Source organism: Apiospora kogelbergensis (assembly GCF_038363985.1).
Source record: "Apiospora kogelbergensis strain CBS 113332 chromosome Unknown utg000007l_segment0_segment0, whole genome shotgun sequence".
Taxonomy (NCBI): Eukaryota; Fungi; Ascomycota; class Sordariomycetes; order Amphisphaeriales; family Apiosporaceae; genus Apiospora; species Apiospora kogelbergensis.
This window is the reverse complement of record NW_027117424.1, coordinates 4149114-4164416: the sequence shown is the minus strand read 5'-3', so window position 1 is coordinate 4164416 and position 15303 is coordinate 4149114. Positions and strand designations below refer to the sequence as shown.

General features: G+C 53.9%; 8 protein-coding genes across 8 annotated transcripts; 2 read left to right on the top strand and 6 right to left on the bottom strand.

The window, feature by feature from the left end:
• Window positions 1-1051: 1051 nt before the first annotated feature.
• On the bottom strand, window positions 1052-2152 carry PG998_011782 (phosphorylcholine phosphatase; the record flags this gene model as incomplete). Its single annotated transcript, XM_066878598.1, has 1 exon — window positions 1052-2152. The coding sequence occupies one exon, from the start codon at window positions 2150-2152 to the stop codon at window positions 1052-1054; it is 1101 nt and encodes a 366-aa protein (XP_066727652.1).
• A 485-nt stretch (window positions 2153-2637) lies between these two features.
• Window positions 2638-4307, bottom strand: PG998_011781 (uncharacterized protein; the record flags this gene model as incomplete). Its single annotated transcript, XM_066878597.1, has 4 exons — window positions 2638-3273; window positions 3328-3733; window positions 3808-4001; window positions 4062-4307. The coding sequence occupies 4 exons, from the start codon at window positions 4305-4307 to the stop codon at window positions 2638-2640; spliced, it is 1482 nt and encodes a 493-aa protein (XP_066727651.1).
• Window positions 4308-6042: 1735 nt separating this feature from the next.
• PG998_011780 (uncharacterized protein) lies at window positions 6043-7227 on the bottom strand (the record flags this gene model as incomplete). The annotated part of the gene is made up of 1 exon (XM_066878596.1): window positions 6043-7227. One exon carries the CDS (start codon window positions 7225-7227, stop codon window positions 6043-6045), a length of 1185 nt encoding a protein of 394 aa, XP_066727650.1.
• Window positions 7228-7909: 682 nt separating this feature from the next.
• Window positions 7910-8403, bottom strand: PG998_011779 (Ubiquinone menaquinone biosynthesis methyltransferase; the record flags this gene model as incomplete). The annotated part of the gene is made up of 2 exons (XM_066878595.1): window positions 7910-8122; window positions 8176-8403. The coding sequence occupies 2 exons, from the start codon at window positions 8401-8403 to the stop codon at window positions 7910-7912; spliced, it is 441 nt and encodes a 146-aa protein (XP_066727649.1).
• Window positions 8404-8786: 383 nt separating this feature from the next.
• Window positions 8787-10298, bottom strand: PG998_011778 (family 29 glycoside hydrolase; the record flags this gene model as incomplete). The annotated part of the gene is made up of 1 exon (XM_066878594.1): window positions 8787-10298. One exon carries the CDS (start codon window positions 10296-10298, stop codon window positions 8787-8789), a length of 1512 nt encoding a protein of 503 aa, XP_066727648.1.
• A 462-nt stretch (window positions 10299-10760) lies between these two features.
• Window positions 10761-11511, bottom strand: PG998_011777 (uncharacterized protein; the record flags this gene model as incomplete). Its single annotated transcript, XM_066878593.1, has 3 exons — window positions 10761-10913; window positions 10949-11157; window positions 11217-11511. 3 exons carry the CDS (start codon window positions 11509-11511, stop codon window positions 10761-10763), a joined length of 657 nt encoding a protein of 218 aa, XP_066727647.1.
• A 382-nt stretch (window positions 11512-11893) lies between these two features.
• Window positions 11894-12951, top strand: PG998_011776 (uncharacterized protein; the record flags this gene model as incomplete). The annotated part of the gene is made up of 3 exons (XM_066878592.1): window positions 11894-11921; window positions 12083-12410; window positions 12633-12951. The coding sequence occupies 3 exons, from the start codon at window positions 11894-11896 to the stop codon at window positions 12949-12951; spliced, it is 675 nt and encodes a 224-aa protein (XP_066727646.1).
• A 423-nt stretch (window positions 12952-13374) lies between these two features.
• On the top strand, window positions 13375-15051 carry PG998_011775 (ferulic acid Esterase/Feruloyl esterase; the record flags this gene model as incomplete). Its single annotated transcript, XM_066878591.1, has 1 exon — window positions 13375-15051. The coding sequence occupies one exon, from the start codon at window positions 13375-13377 to the stop codon at window positions 15049-15051; it is 1677 nt and encodes a 558-aa protein (XP_066727645.1).
• Between the last annotated feature and the right edge of the window lie 252 nt (window positions 15052-15303).

Here is a 15303-nt window from a genome sequence, read left to right as displayed (position 1 = left end):
CGATGACTGTATGCTAGGCCAATGAATTGGCAAGTAATTCATAGAGCCGGTTCAGATAAGAGAGCACAAATGCATAAGCTGCATGCCCCATATGCCGTGGCCCAATCATTTTGCAGGCTGACGGCGCTTGTGTAGGCATCCAGCAGGCTGCCGTGAGGGGAAGCTCTAGATTCCATCGAGGCCATACTGTGAATAAGGCTCCAAGAATTGACACTGCAGATGATGTGATAGTCACCATATATCAGATATCATTTAGGATTCCACATTCTTCGATTTCAGCCTGGTCATTGATGTTTCAGCAGAGCGCCATTTGGAGATTTTCCACTGACAGAAAGCCGCAAAAAGCCACACAAATACTGATGTCAGGACCAGCAAGGAAAAAGAAACTCTGTGGTGCTCCCCTAAGCCTGACCTTGTTGAGTTTGATAATATGATTCCTTGACCGATGAGATGAGGTTATCACCCTTTTGCTACAACAGTACGACATCATATTTCCCCCAATTAAAAGCACACAGCTCATGAGGGGCTATGCTGAACAAATGCTAGTGACCATGTGCAGGACTTACTGTAGTGGTAATCTTCTACCATCCTCAAAATGTCTTTAGAAAGTACAGCACCGTCAAGAACCACGTCATGGCGTGGTGGTCCTGCCGCGAGTGCTTTGAGGAGTTTAGTAAAAACCCCAAAACATCGGCAGTCACTCCGTTTGGGCTCCACGATCTGGAGTGGGAGACGTTGGATGATGTAGTTCGCGCACCGCTTGATGAAAATAGCGAGGATGACCGCACCTTGGCTTTACGCATTGGTCTCGATGCAAGTAGGCCATCGATGATGACTAATGAACTCACACAGCGGCGTTAGGAGACGGGAGCAGTCGGTTGAGTGAGAAAGCAAATCGGCCAACATGTCCCTGGGTAGGTAGCTAGAAGAGTAGAATAAAACAGATGAGATACCTTGCAACGGGTGTATTTCAACTTTGATTTCGCTAACATTGACCTTGACAAAACACTGTAATACGGCAGTAGAGTACCAAAAAGCGGGCTTTGCATGTTCAGAGAATCTCTTCTGTCTTTACCACCACCCAGTTCTTATCCACCGTCACCTCCAAGCCGTTCTTCCTCTGGCCCGCAGCCGCTTTGGCGATCATTTTCTGGAGCTCCTGATACTTCGACTCGGAACGGTTGACCCAGAGATGCACCCCGCCCTTGGCGACATCAACCCCATGGAACATCATATAAGTGTCGCTGCCGGGCGAATCTCCACCGACAAGGACAGGTTTCTTCCACTCGTCAATGTACGTCAGGATGGCCGAGTATTTCCCTGCAAACCAAGTCTCAGGGCTCCACAGATAAGGGCCGATGACGAGATCCAAGTTCGCCGTGGCGTTATAGGTCCCCGCGCTGATCTGCATGCGACTGTTGGTCAGGCCGCTGGCGGCATCGGTGACGGCCGGGTCTTTGAGCATGGTGGTTACACCGATGACGTTCTCGGGCTTCACGTTGTAGCCGTAGCGCGGGTCCGACGCGACCATGCGGACGAGCTCCTCGTTGGCGGCCGTCACCACGTAGACGTCGATGCCGTGTTTCATCAGGGCGCCGTAGAGCTCGTTCTGCCTCCGGAAGACTTGGGGAGCCGACACGTTGGTCTGGACAACGACGTCGCCGTCCCAGTAGGTCGTGGGTACTGCTGCCCCGTTGAGAGCCATCAGCTCATCGACGTGGCCCTTGAGCTCGCGCAGCGTCAGGCCCGCGAAGACCTGCGCCGCCCAGGGGTAGCAGACGAAGTCGCTGATGGCGCAGAGGCGCAAGTAGTACGAGTAGAGCGTCTCGCTGTAGGCGCCCGGGGTGTCTTTGAAGGGGACCAGCTTCAGGGACGGGTCCAGGACGTCGCGCGTCAGGACGCCCTTGTTCTCGAGAAAGGGGATCAGCGACTCCTCGAGGTCCCAGCGGTAGCTGGTTTGGTCCATGTCGAAGACGGCGTAGTTGCTGCTGTTGGCGTTGCGTCGGATCATGGTGCTGAGGGACTCGGCCGCGGCGCGCGGCCAGTGCTGGAGCTCGGGGAGGATGGACGTCCCATTTCTCAAAGAGGCCCCGGCCACGGCGGACGGAAGCCCGAGCGCGGCTACCGCGACGGCTGGAATGGAATACCTCATGGTGCGTGTACTTGGCATAAGAGGGACAGAAGTGCGCACAAGAGGGGGGAAGCATTGGACCGTGTGAAGAATCCATTGGCCTTATGTACTAGTGATGGCTTATCGGCGTGGCCCTCCAGTCGCGCTGTCGATCTCGGCGGGAGATGCCGAACCTGAGTCTTGGCGGTGAGAGTGGGCTGGAGGATGCGCCATGAGAAATTTCCTATTTCGACGAGATTGTGGATTGTGGAGGGTGCAGTGTAACCTTCTGACTCGCACTTGAGATTGCACCATGAGATTTCATTTGAGATCAATCTTCAAACCACCAATGCTAATAAACACGTGCACTGTTTGATGCTGCTGTGTTTCCATCTCTTGAAAACCTTGAAAGTTTTTTTACAATTACACGCCCCCGAGTTATCTCAAACGAGACCAAAACTCTACCCGGAGTTCCAAGGTCGAAATTCGCATTATATCGCCATGCCGTCGTCGCCTTCCGCCGCAGATCAAGCAATGGGGGCATAAAAGCTGAAGCGCCCCGTGGGATCGTACTTCTTCTTCAGGGCCGCCAACCGCTCCTGACGCCACGCGTCGCCGCCGTACCAAGCCGCGGGCGTCTCGTCGCCGTACGCGTAGTTGACGTACGTGTTGAGCGTCGCCTGCCCGCTGCCCTCGAACAGCACCTGCCGCATCCGGTTGCCGAGCGCGCGCGCCTCCGCGTTCAGCGCCTCGCCGGGCGGGTAGACGAGCAGGGGCGCGACCAGCAGGTTGTTGGCGCGGTAGGCGAAGGCGCTGGCGTCGTCGGCCAAGGCCTGGACGCCTTGCATCGCGTAGCCCTCGAACATGAACAGGGAGCCGGCGAAGGGCGTGCCGGGGCTGGTCGTGGCCTCGCGGAAGAGCTCGTAGATCTGCTTCTGCGATTGCGGGTTGTACGCTTTCAAATAGATGGGGAACCGCGGGTTGGCGTTGCCCGTCTTCTGGCAGGGGCCGTCGGCGAGCGAGATGCCCGTCCAGGCCGCGAGGTCGCGATATGTACCAGACTTCGGCTGGCTCATGATGGGTCCGAGCTGGTGGAAAGGTGCGGTGTGGACGGGATCCACGGTGTCTCTTCCTTCTTGGATAATGTACATCACAATCACAGGCTGGTGCGGTTAGACCAGATTGTTCATGTACGGAAAGGCATTGGACCGGCTTACCTTCTCTGGATCAATCGTGGGATCGAAGTACCAATAAGACCAGTTGTTGACTCCTTCAGGGGAAGTTCCGTTGGTGATCCATAGCTCGTTGGCCAGCTCGTAGACTTCCTCAACCTTATCGCCACTAAAGAAGATGGTCTCAATTGCATAGTTAGGATACTGCACATCGTAGACTTTGGAAGTCACTGATGTAACAATCCCAAAGTTGTGACCGGCTCCTTTCAATCCCCAGAACAGATCGGAAGTCTCATCAATCGTGGTCAAGCTGCCGTTGGCCAACACAATGTTGAACGAGAGATACTGGTCCGAGACCAGTCCGTGGTGACCTTGGAGCCATCCGTGGCCGCCACCCAGGCCTGGGCCCAAGTAGCCTACACATTCACACGCACCAGTCACTTCAGTTGTTCTGTTAGCATTGTAATAGAATTGTGAAGACCTATTATTTGATTTCACCTACCTGTCTGTTTGCCTGCAGCCCACAAGGCATCCGTGAGGTTTTTGGCACGAATCCCGCCGCCAATCTTAGCAGTCTTGCCGTCTTGCGCGATCTCAACCGTGCTCAGCTGGGACAGGTAGATTTCAATTCCGTGGGTCATCTTCCCCAGCGTGGTGACAGAGCCATGGAATCCGTTTGCGGCAAGGAATGGAACCGAGTGCTCATTGGCGAAGGTAACCTGGGAACAAATAGTCAGCAGGGCTTCAGACGTTGGCCACTATGCGGCATTGCAACTTACAATCTTGACAACATCCTCTTTGGTGCCAGGAACCACAACAATGTTGGCAACTGGGACACTCAGGTTGGACCAACGAGAGACGACATCATCGAAGGCGTCAGAGCCAGGCAGATAAATGGAGGCACTGCTAGACAACTGCTGAGCGAGCTCCGTGTAATTGACATTGGGAGCAGAACTGGGGCTTAAGCTTGCCGCGACGGTGAAACAGGCAGACAGAGCTGCGACCACCCACTTGAGCTGAGCCATACTGCGAAAGCGTCGAGTGGCAATCTGACAGGAACAATGCAGCGATTGACATGCGGACGATAATGTCTATCTATACAACTACATATTGGCATGTTGAGTATCGAGATGGGTCGACTTTCGGAGGAGAAGTTTAAGTGCTTACGGTTGTACAACGAATGCAAGGCCTAGACTACTCGGCGTGCATATGCGATCAACTGTTTCGAGCAACATCTCCGATTCGAGACCCGCCCAGCCAATCATGTCTCTCCAATCGCCGCCCCCTACTAATGCACTTCGGCGGCACGACGTAATTCTAGCCAATGGGGAAAGCTAAACCAATTAGTACTTTCACTACAAAATCATTATAGGTATCGTTACGAATATTGCATCTATCTGCTACTACCTCTCGCGGTCCAAGATCTATTAAGGATTAGCTCAGCGGAAGGTCTCTCCAGTACCGCTACTAGGTGTGCATGTGTTTGCTTGCAACTTCCACAAGCGAACGCCACATGGCGGCTGGCTACAGGGGGCGCCTTGTTTCAGCCCGGAGACAAGAGAAGACTGATTATCTAGTTCCATCATTATCGTAAGGCTACGTTGAGATGAACGGAAAATTTCCATGGAATCCTTCCTCATGGCGCACACTATGGCGTCCACTTGGCCATGTTTACATGCATCAGATATTTTCCGAACCGGCAGTAGAAGCAGGTGCTGTTGTTGGGAAATTTCTTTTCCAAAAGCATGCAGACACGAAAGTTTGGTAAAAGTCCCAAGTCAGGAACGAATCCGGACATCCTATGATTTACCTCTTGCGATTGACCTAGTTTCCCAATGTTGGTCGACTACACCCAGACTGCACCAAATTAATCCGCATCCTTAGAACCTGAGCTCTGGACCATGTATGCTCTCGGTGTTGTCGTGACAGTCTTGAGAACGTATTTCTGCATCCAATCTGTCGGACAGGGCGACCTCAACCCGGACGATTACATTGTGTGATTCTTGGTTGCTCTATACACGGCATATCTAGTCGTCAATTACAGCTACGGACTGACATATGATGAGACGACAGATGGTCAAGGTACAATTGACACCAACTCCTTGGAGTATGATCTGAGGGTGTTCAGGTCTAATTACAGGTTGTCAGTTTGGCAACCTCTGCTTGCCTAAGCTGCACCTTGCAGCCGTCGATTCTGGTATTCTACACCCGTCTAATAGTAGATCCGCCCAATCACAGCCCATGGCCACGCCAAACTGGCCAGCCAAGTTGCTGATGTCTCGTAACGGCTAGAGAGGACTTGCTCGACAATTTAGTAAGCGGATCTGGGCAGGACTTGCCCTTGTTCTCGGAGCCTGGTTTGCATGCATAGTGGCGATTTTCTCGGCTTGTTGTCCTTTGAAGGGGTACAGCAAGTCCCAAGTTTTCACTTCTAAATTTTACAAGGGTTAATGGCTGATGATACACTTCTGATCAGGCCGAAGCAGGGCGCTTTACGTAGATTAATATCACAGCATTATTTCATATTAAGAGTCTTACACGTACAGCATATTGTTTCTTTTCATTCATTATTCTATCTATTTCATCTACCTGCCGAAATCTGTCAACCTGTCTACACAAGGGCTACACAAGGGCTTCTACGCTTTCTGCTACGATGACTGCCTTACTCAGGGTGCTTGGGCTTCAGTGGCCTCAGAATTTGCTGTTCCGCTCACAAAATAACCTCGAAGCCACTCACAACAGATGTTGGCTTATGCATGTTCAGTACTCCACCGGCATACCGGACAGCGCTGCAACTTGGCCTATACCCAATGGTTCACAGTCAGCGGGGCCACTCCGGGCGGAGTTGTGCCACTGTCCGTTCTGGGCCTGCATGGTATTGCAGACGGCCTGGATGTCGAAATCCCGGCCCAGGTGGAACCACGTGGTGAAATGCAGCCAGTGACGTAGCCATTGCTGAACGCCATTAAGCGGCTGGGTGTCGAACTCCTCCCAGGCGAATTGGAAATCCATGCCGCACTCGCGGCAGCCGTCGACTACACCAACATTGAGCTTGGTGGCTTTCCCTGTCAGCATCGTTGTCCTGCTCCCGGTCTGGTCGATGTCCCGTGGCCGTGGCATATGAAAAATGTGCGCACAGTCCTGGTCAAACTGTGCCTCTTCGCCATGGACCTCATTCAGGGTTCCCCTATCATAATACTGGAAGGTATGAGCGCATCCACAGCATTCCTTGCCAGTCTCGATCGCAGTATCGTCGGGCAGAATAAGTTCCGAATGTTGCCAACGCGCGAACAGGCCGTGGCCCGGTACCCAGTTCAGCTTCCATTCGTCTCTGGTCGTCGGGGCATTGGTCACTGGATCAAGAACCTCGCGGGAATAGTCCAAGCCGGCCGCGTCGCGGAGAGGAGTTGTATCTCTTCCGTTTGCCGACCAGACGGCAAAGGCGTACAACATCAGTGGGTGCCAGCCATTGGGGCGTTTGTCAAAACCCTGAGGAGGCAAATAGTTGGGCCGACCATGTCCCAACGGGGGTAACCCGGCGCACAAGAAGCGGCTTCCGGGGCCATCATCAAGGCAGCGCAGAGGAGAATGCACGATATTACACCAGGGACAGGCGACCTTTCCCATGTCTATTGCAATCTTCTCGGCTTGCTTCACATACTCCCAGTGCAACTGGCCGCGGTCATTCAACATCTGAGGTAGCGGCTTCGGAGGCGCATTCCAGATAAAACCATCCATGACAGGAAGTACCTTGTCATACAGAGCCTTATTGGTCAACATGAGGTTGGCCTGCTGACTAATAGTCATTTCGCCGATGACCATGTCGAAGAGCTCTCTTGGAAGCTCCAAAATGCGGTCGACGAATGATTTATCCATTTCAGCTGAACCAGATTCAGCACGAGCCTCAAGTTCCAGAGCACGCATTTCATCGCTTAGCTTATCCATGTTGGTGTTACCGTTCCCAGGGATTTTGTGTGTATCGTGGTTAATCTTGAAGAATCGTCAGTAAAATGCTTAAGTTAAGTTTAGTAGACGTAGAAGCGGTTCTGGCGATCAGTGTGGTTCAACTCTCCCTGTACCGAGGCCATTAGACTGCTATATATACACTCTTCTCCTCGCTTAAACATCGCTGTTGTATTATATTCTAAAATCCTATCGTAAGGAGGCCCGCGGTCCGAAATTGCCGGACAACAATGGGTTAAGGACATGACACAAATAACTTGTTTCGAGCTACTATAGTAATTAAAGCATCAATTAGCTAATGTAAGAGCAACAAAATAATAACATTGTGTTTAAATAAAGAGACAGCCACTATTTGTTTAATGTCCATGTCCTTACATGAGAGTACAAAAGAGTTTTGTGCTGAAAGCAATGCATTGTTATACAATGTACTCTCGACCAAGGAGACCCAGTGTTCAGCACGTAGTGCCATTACACTTCGGAGCGGAAGGGCGCCGTCCAATCTTAGTTAACCTTTCACGTTGAGGTCGAGATGCTCATGGCCACGAATGACGCTTCGGTCTTCCCTGGACGATGAGGGGAATGATATGTATAGAATGGATATATATATGCTCTAGGGTCTGGAAGCGGCAGCGGCTTGATGTTTTCAGTTGTTTAAAACTGACTGTTACTCAAACGTCACCCCATACAGCCTCTCAAGGCACTTGGTGGTTGTACCCGGTCCCGTATCGAACATAATATGCGCGCCAGGGGCGATGCGACGGCATGCGTTCACCATTTTCTCCAACAGAGTCGTCAACTGAGGGTTCATCCGCACACCGCCACCGATCATGACAGCATCATACGTCCCAGTCTGTAAAAGGCCCTCGAATACCGCCAACTAGCAGCCAATGAGTATCAGTTCGAGGAAATCGTTCGGGATACGCGACATACATGTTCTTCCGCAAGATCGGGGTCGATCTGGAGCTCGGTGTACGAAAAGCCAGCGGCGAGGGCGCGCGCTGCGTCTTCTCTGATAGCCTTCTCGATGGCAGCCGGCGGGCCGACGATGGCGCGAGCCTCTTCAGAGATCTTGGCGTCGAACTTGAGGCCTGCGAGGAGGAGGTGATGGTTGTTGGGGTTGTTGGGTCCCAGGTCGCTTTTCTTGGTGATGGTGGCCATTATGCAATTCCAATTGAGTTGATGGCAAAATTCATAGAGTTGAGATGATGACTCCTTTGTCACACAGCTTCTGCCGGACTGCAAGCCTATAATATACTGCGCGTTCTTGGGCGAAGCCCCCCACATGACTAATAGCTACTAATCACGAAGAAAATAGTCCTGGGTACCCCGGATCTTGAAGAGCCCGAAGTGGATCCATTAGCACAAGAAGTTCTCATTGCCTGATTGCCGAGTTATAGACTAGCTCTAGACTTGCATAGGGGTTCGACACATCCGCTTATTAAGCGGCACTTCTAAAGTTTATTAATGAGGGTCTGGTAAGAAGACACTCACTATGAATTGTACATTCAAGACTCCATTGTACTCCGTGGGTGCTACTTAATCTACCTTCTGCTCCCTAAGACCTGCACGCTCTGGATGAGGGGCACTGCGTTCGCCTGAGTGACACGCAACCGGATCCGCGACGTCTCCACGGCCGTCTCCAAGAGGTCAATCCGCTTGTAGCCCATCGATGTACCGTTGACAAGAACCCTGTATTCAGTGCCACCATTGACCATGGCGTCGATGCCGTATCCACCGATCCTTTGCCCCAGAGGAATGTGCTCCTGCACAATGAAGCCATCAACAGAATAGACATTGTCCAACTCGATCTCAACCCACCCTGTCAACTTGTCGTCGTCCATCGTCCAGTACGTATCTTCACGGCCATCAATGACTTTGCCCGGCCCATATTCGTCCGAGTCGCCCGCCCGCACACTGCTTGACGAAGTCTTGAGATCCGGCGTTACCAAGTTGCGGTCCAGAGTTGCGTTGCGCAGACGTGCGAAGTCCATGAGATTAGCCGCGTCGACATCGGCAATCAAGCCTCTCGTGTCGGGGGGCACATCGAGCAGCAAGTTGACGCCCCGTCCCACCGTCTTCAAATACATATCCATGAGGGCGGTGCCCGACTTGGAAGGCTCGTTGGCATGGTAAAACCAGCCGTCACGGATCCGAGCGTCCGACTCCGCCGGCGTCCAATACAGCCCGTCGCGGACGCCGCGCTCCAGCTCCTCGCCGCTGTAGTGCGCGTCGTCCTGTGTGCGGCTGATGGTGTTCCAGTTGGTAGGCACGGTGAAGCCGTCTTCGTTGCCGACCCAGCGCGCGTCTGGACCCTGGTGGCCCCACATGACGGCGCTGGGCTGGTGCGCCCGGATCACCTCACGGAAGCCGGTCCAATTGAAGGTCTGCACCGTGTCGGACCCGCTGGCGCCGTCCAGCCAGACCTCGAAGAGGTCGATGGGGGTCCCGTCCGCCAGCTGCATGGTGACCAGCTCGGTGAGCTGCTGCGTGTACAAGGCGTTGTAGTCGCCGGGACTCGAGTCGCCGAAGATCTGCGGCTCGTCGTAGATGGTGCCCTGGAGACCGGGTTTCGGCATGGCGGGGTCGCGGTGGATGTCCCAGGGCGACAGATAGACGCCGAACTTGATGCCGTACTTCTTGGCCGAGCCGGCCGCCATGCGCACGATATCGGCGTCGAGACCGGCTCGGCCTTTCGCCCACGCGCCGTTGGCCACCTTGTAGGTGGTTGTCGACGTATTCCAGAGGCACATGCCGTCGTGATGTTTTGCAGTAAGGATCATGCCCTCCATGCCCGCGTCGGCGAGCGTTTTGGCCCACTGGTCGGTGTCGAGGGCGGTCGGATTGAAGATGTCGGGCTGACTTTGGCTTCGGCCCCATTCTTCGCCCGTGAAGGTGTTGGGTCCGAAATGAAGGAATGCATACAGTTCTTGCCGCTGCCAGTCAAGTTGCCGTTGGTCTGGCACTCTCAAGTATGGTAGGGGGCCATTTTGAGCGACAGCGGTGTTGGCCGACCAAAGCAAAGCCGCGGCTTGCAGGCAAGAAATGTATTTCATCATGGCTTGGTTCTTTTCCAGATGGCATGAAGACAACATACATTTCCAACAAACTAGGACAGGTCAAAAGTTTGGGGAAGACTCCGCACCGCTATATGTATAATGCCCTTCTCGGAGCACACGATGCCGAGGTGTTAGTTGAGGGGTAAAGATAATTTGGAGTCGCATGTAACGTTCCATATCAAACGGGGTAGAGAACCCCAGGCATGATGAAATTGGCCGGTGGTAAAATAGAGACTGTATAAGAAATTATCGTGAGTAACTGAGAGCTCGACGAAGTGTTTTGCCTCAATTTCCATTTTTCACAAGTCTGGAGGCTTGCTAACCTTCCCTTAACCCAAGTGCAATTCATGTATTAGTGAAAGAAATTACCTTGAAATAAAGTTAATTCTAAGAGTTTATAGTTGTATAGTACAAGTAATAAGTTGTCAAGTCTCCCTTGCTCTACATGGTCAAGCCAGCTCACCTCAATGCCGATGAGCCACTTTGCACCAGGGCCCTGGCGTACAAGTAATGGAGCCGTTCAATCAGGTACGGGACCGGCATACTTCCATCGGTGACGTTCTCCCGGCCCTTGAAGAATCGGGTGCTCAACGTCAACTCCACCTCGCCGGCCTCCCGGTCGATCCGAGCTGTGGTGGTGATTAAACCGTCCACTTCCCGCGGCGTCGTGTCGCGTGGTGAACCCCCTCGCGCATTGTGATCTCGTTCTTGGACCACTCGACAACCTGAAACTGATCGATGAATTCAGTGCCAATCTCGAACGTGGATTCGGCAATTTCCCGCCTGCTGAACTTGAGGTGACTGTTCTCAGGGGTCCGGAAGATCTTGGTGAAGAGCCAACGCTGAGGCTCGAAGGCTGACGAAGACATCAACTGGATATTCATCGTTGTTTTGAGATGTGTGGTTGGTACTTACCCCAGCCAGTCCAGACTCCTCTTGCGAACTCAGTCGTCAGCTTCGCTTCGTCTTGGAGCAGCTCTGGCCGGATTTTGGACAGAGGGATTCGCTTGATGCAGATATCGGCAAGGACGGGGTTCTCCAGGATATTCAGCTTCTTCAGGGTTGCCGACTTCCACAGAGGGTCATCTCGGGGGATGGGCGTGACAAGGGTCGTCGATGCGACCAACCAGCTAGTTCCCAGGCCGACTCCTGCGGCAGTACCCGCAATGCCAGTGGCCGCAACCTTTGCCACCCTCTTCAGAACGTTCATAACTCGGTTCGTCGAAATGCGTGTTTCTTGTTGGAAGAAGACTTTTTGAATAGATGTTTTCGTCCGAAGAGAGTCCAGTTCGGACGGACGGCCCTATAATTAAAACCTTTTGATGCGTCGGTGTTTTGGCGGGTCATTGGTCAGATCCACCTACAGGGGCTATTAAACCTCCGATGACTAAGCGGCATGTTCATGATCAACCCCCTGTTAGAGCCCGCTAGCATTGACCTATCAGATCTGGAGCCCCGCTGCGTGCGTCTGAGCTTGATGCGCTTTGTGTTGTGGTAACTTCATTTTCAGCAAAGACTATCAAAGCACCGTGGGCCTCTGGCCTGTTCGTACTGACATCCCTGGCCCCGCCGGTTTGCCCGCTATCTACGACATGCCCCGGCACCAACCCGGATGGCTTCGTGCGTTGGATGGAGGACCGTCGCCATGTCAAGAGATTGAGAAATTGGTTCGAATCACGAATCGGTTCCGCACAAAGACTGAGCCCCTTCATTGATGATTTGTAGAAAATGAGTGTATAATTAGAAAGTGTTTACATCTACATATGAGGCACGTGACTTAGGTCGCAACATTGCCATCATCGACGCCTTTAAAGAACAGCGCATCCAGGGTCCCGCCCTTGTCTTTGGCGACAACTTCGTCATTAACTCCATTAACCCCAAGAAGTGGCGTGAACAGCCCGCATCCATCCCGGGTAACGGATTTAGGTTGAGATTCGGCCGCCAATCCGTCTCCATCCCCGCCGCTTGGCGAATTGAAATCATAGGCAGCAGTAATGGGCGCCAGCAGATCTCCGGCAATGATATTTTACAGATGAGAGAGAAGCACGAGGGGATTCTCGATGCCATGGCAGCTCGTTTCGAGTGGGATGACGGCATGAAGTCGGCCATGTTAGCCGACTTGAGGAACAGCGATTCTCGGCGCCATTTCTCGAAGTCTCGCGACTACCGGAACATCAAGGATAACTGATCCCAGGGTCCTGCCTACTTCTATGATGCCACCATCCTCTACATATCGACAATCCGGTATCTCCCCAAGCCGATCAAATAACACATCAAGAAGCACAACCAAGACTGGTTCCTTTACGAAAACCATTCCACGTTGCTTTCAAGACTGGCGGCCCGGACCACCCCACCAGGGGCAGGCCCAGTATCCCTTTGGGGAGTTCTCAAGTCCAATCCGACACCACCCGAGAGCGTCGAGATTTCCGAGGTCAAGCGTGACCTTGGCTGCTACAGAGCCAACAGTGTCCTGTCCAAAATGGATGATTCTCAAGTCGATGACGAGCTGAACGACGCCAAGGTTGAAGCAACTCGCCTCCGCATGGAGAACGCTCGCCTCCGAGCTGAGGCATACTACCAAGAGCGGCACATCGTCGACGATGACGGCGTTCCTCCTATGCAGCTCCCATCTTTCCCGAGCTGGACTTGAGCTGCCACGCCAACTTGCAACTACTGGCATGTGGCATCGATATGGATTAACAATACAACTAGCTTATTTGTAGCTTTAAATTCGAACTGAGATGACTGTGATTGAATGCGTAGCTGTGTCTTACGTTGTAGTAGTCTTGAGCCCTAGTAAGCTAGCCAGGCACTCCCTTGTAAAAAACTCGGGTATACAATTACCCAAAGGCCTTGACAAGTGGGTATACTGAACTCAGAGTTGCGGGGTATAATTACTAGTATATATGGTTATTCTGGTGGATCTTGTTATCTAAAACCGGAAATAATGTCCGAGTGCGGGGGATACACCGTGACCTCGAATCGTGTAGTTGAGCTCCTATTAAAATTGTCAAAAGAGTCCAATCCCGTTGATCTTGAGATCCTTAAAGTTATCTTACCCCGTTAAATCGAAATGGGATCTTTCGCCGTGCTGCCGCGTTTCCCGGCGATTCTGCTTGGCTTGGCCACGTCGGTGCTGGCTGCTACCTTGACATGTAGCGTCGACAGCATCAATGGCCTCCTGGCGGCAATGGAAGGTGCCCGCGTTTTGGAGGCTCACCAGATAAGCAGCAACGGAACCTTTGGGCAAGTCGGAGACATCGCGTACCCATCCAACGCAACAAACCTGCCGCCACTGTGTTTAACCTGGGTGAACGTGACATCGTCCCCTACGTCGTCCTACACTTTTGGCCTTATGCTGCCCGACAACGACTGGAATGGCCGTTTCCTCGCCGTTGGCAACGGCGGCTTCTCCGGCGGCGTTAACTGGATTGAGATGGGTGTTGGTGCGCGATATGGCTTTGCCACCATGTCGACGGACACCGGCCACAACTCGACCGGTCAAGACATGTCGTGGGCCCTGGGCCGCCCCGAAGCGAAAAAGGACTGGGCCGGCCGCAGCTTGCACGGCTCGACCGTCCTCGCCAAGAAGATCATCGAGGGCTATTATTCCGGCACGGCGCTGCAGCGGTCGTACTACTCGGGCTGCTCGACGGGCGGGCGCCAGGGCATCAAGTCCGCCCAGGACTACCCCGAGGACTTCGACGGGATCCTCGCTGGGGCCCCCGCCTGGTGGTCAACCCGGCAGCAGCTGTGGCAGCTCAAGGTCGGTGCTATCAACCTTCCGGAAGACAGCCCGGGGTACATCCCGCCAGTCATGTTCGGTGCCATCAGCGACCAGGTGCTGCAGCAGTGCGACGGATCCGACGGGATTGTCGACGGCATCATCATGGATCCTACAAAGTGCAACCTTCGCCTCGAGAAGCTCCTTTGCACGTCAAGCCACACGGGAAACTCGTCCACTTGCCTGGCCGAGGCCCAGCTGCAGACACTGCAGCAGCTGTACCTGCCTCTGATCGATCTGGACGCCGACGTGCACAAGCTGGAGTACCTGTACCCGAGCTTCGGGGTGGGGTCGGAGCAGCAGATGCCGGCGTCCTTCGGGCAGAACAACGCGCCGAGCCTGTACGGCACCGAGTACGCGGCCAAGTACGTCTTCGACGACGCGGCGTGGGACTGGCGCCGCGACTTCGGCGCCGCGACCTTCGCCGCCGCGGACCGCCTGGACCCCGGCGACGTCAACGCCGTGCGCCACGACCTGTCGGCCTTCCACGCGCGCGGCGGCAAGCTGCTCACCTACCACGGCCACGCCGACGGGCTCATCCCGCCCGGCGCCAGCCGCCTGCTGCACGACCGCACCTACGCCGCCATGGCGGCCCGCGGGGTCGCGCTCGACGGCTTCTACCGCCTGTTCTTCGTCCCCGGCATGCAGCACTGCGGCGGCGGCGTCTACGATGCGCCGTGGTTCTTCGGGGGCGGCGGGCAGGCCACGACGCTGACGGACCTGGCCAGCCAGGACGTTTGGCCCCTGCCGGGATTCCAGGACGGGGAGCATGACGTCCTGAGGGCGTTGGTGGAGTGGGTGGAGGAAGACAAAGCGCCCCAACGCATCGTGGCGACCAAGTTTAAGAACGATACCATTGCGCAGGGGGTTCTACGGCAGAGGCCTATTTGCAAGTATCCTGAACAGGCGCAGTACGTGGGGAATGGGGATATCAACATCGCAGCCAATTGGGAATGCGCCTTATAGCGTGCCTCAAAGCTTAAAACTACACAAGGTGTTGCTTGTACATCAAGATTGTAGGCGGGAATGCTGCTGTCGAGCCTCCCAAATTGTATTGGACAGTGCTGTTCGTGGAACCCCCACATTCCGAGGCCATATCTTACATGAGTATACTCCAGCCGTTGGATATAAAACGTCCCTAGCTAGCGTAGCACATGATGTATTTCTGTCAACTCTCCTGATCGTACTCCTAGTCTTGGGGTAAACGAGATCGTCGGC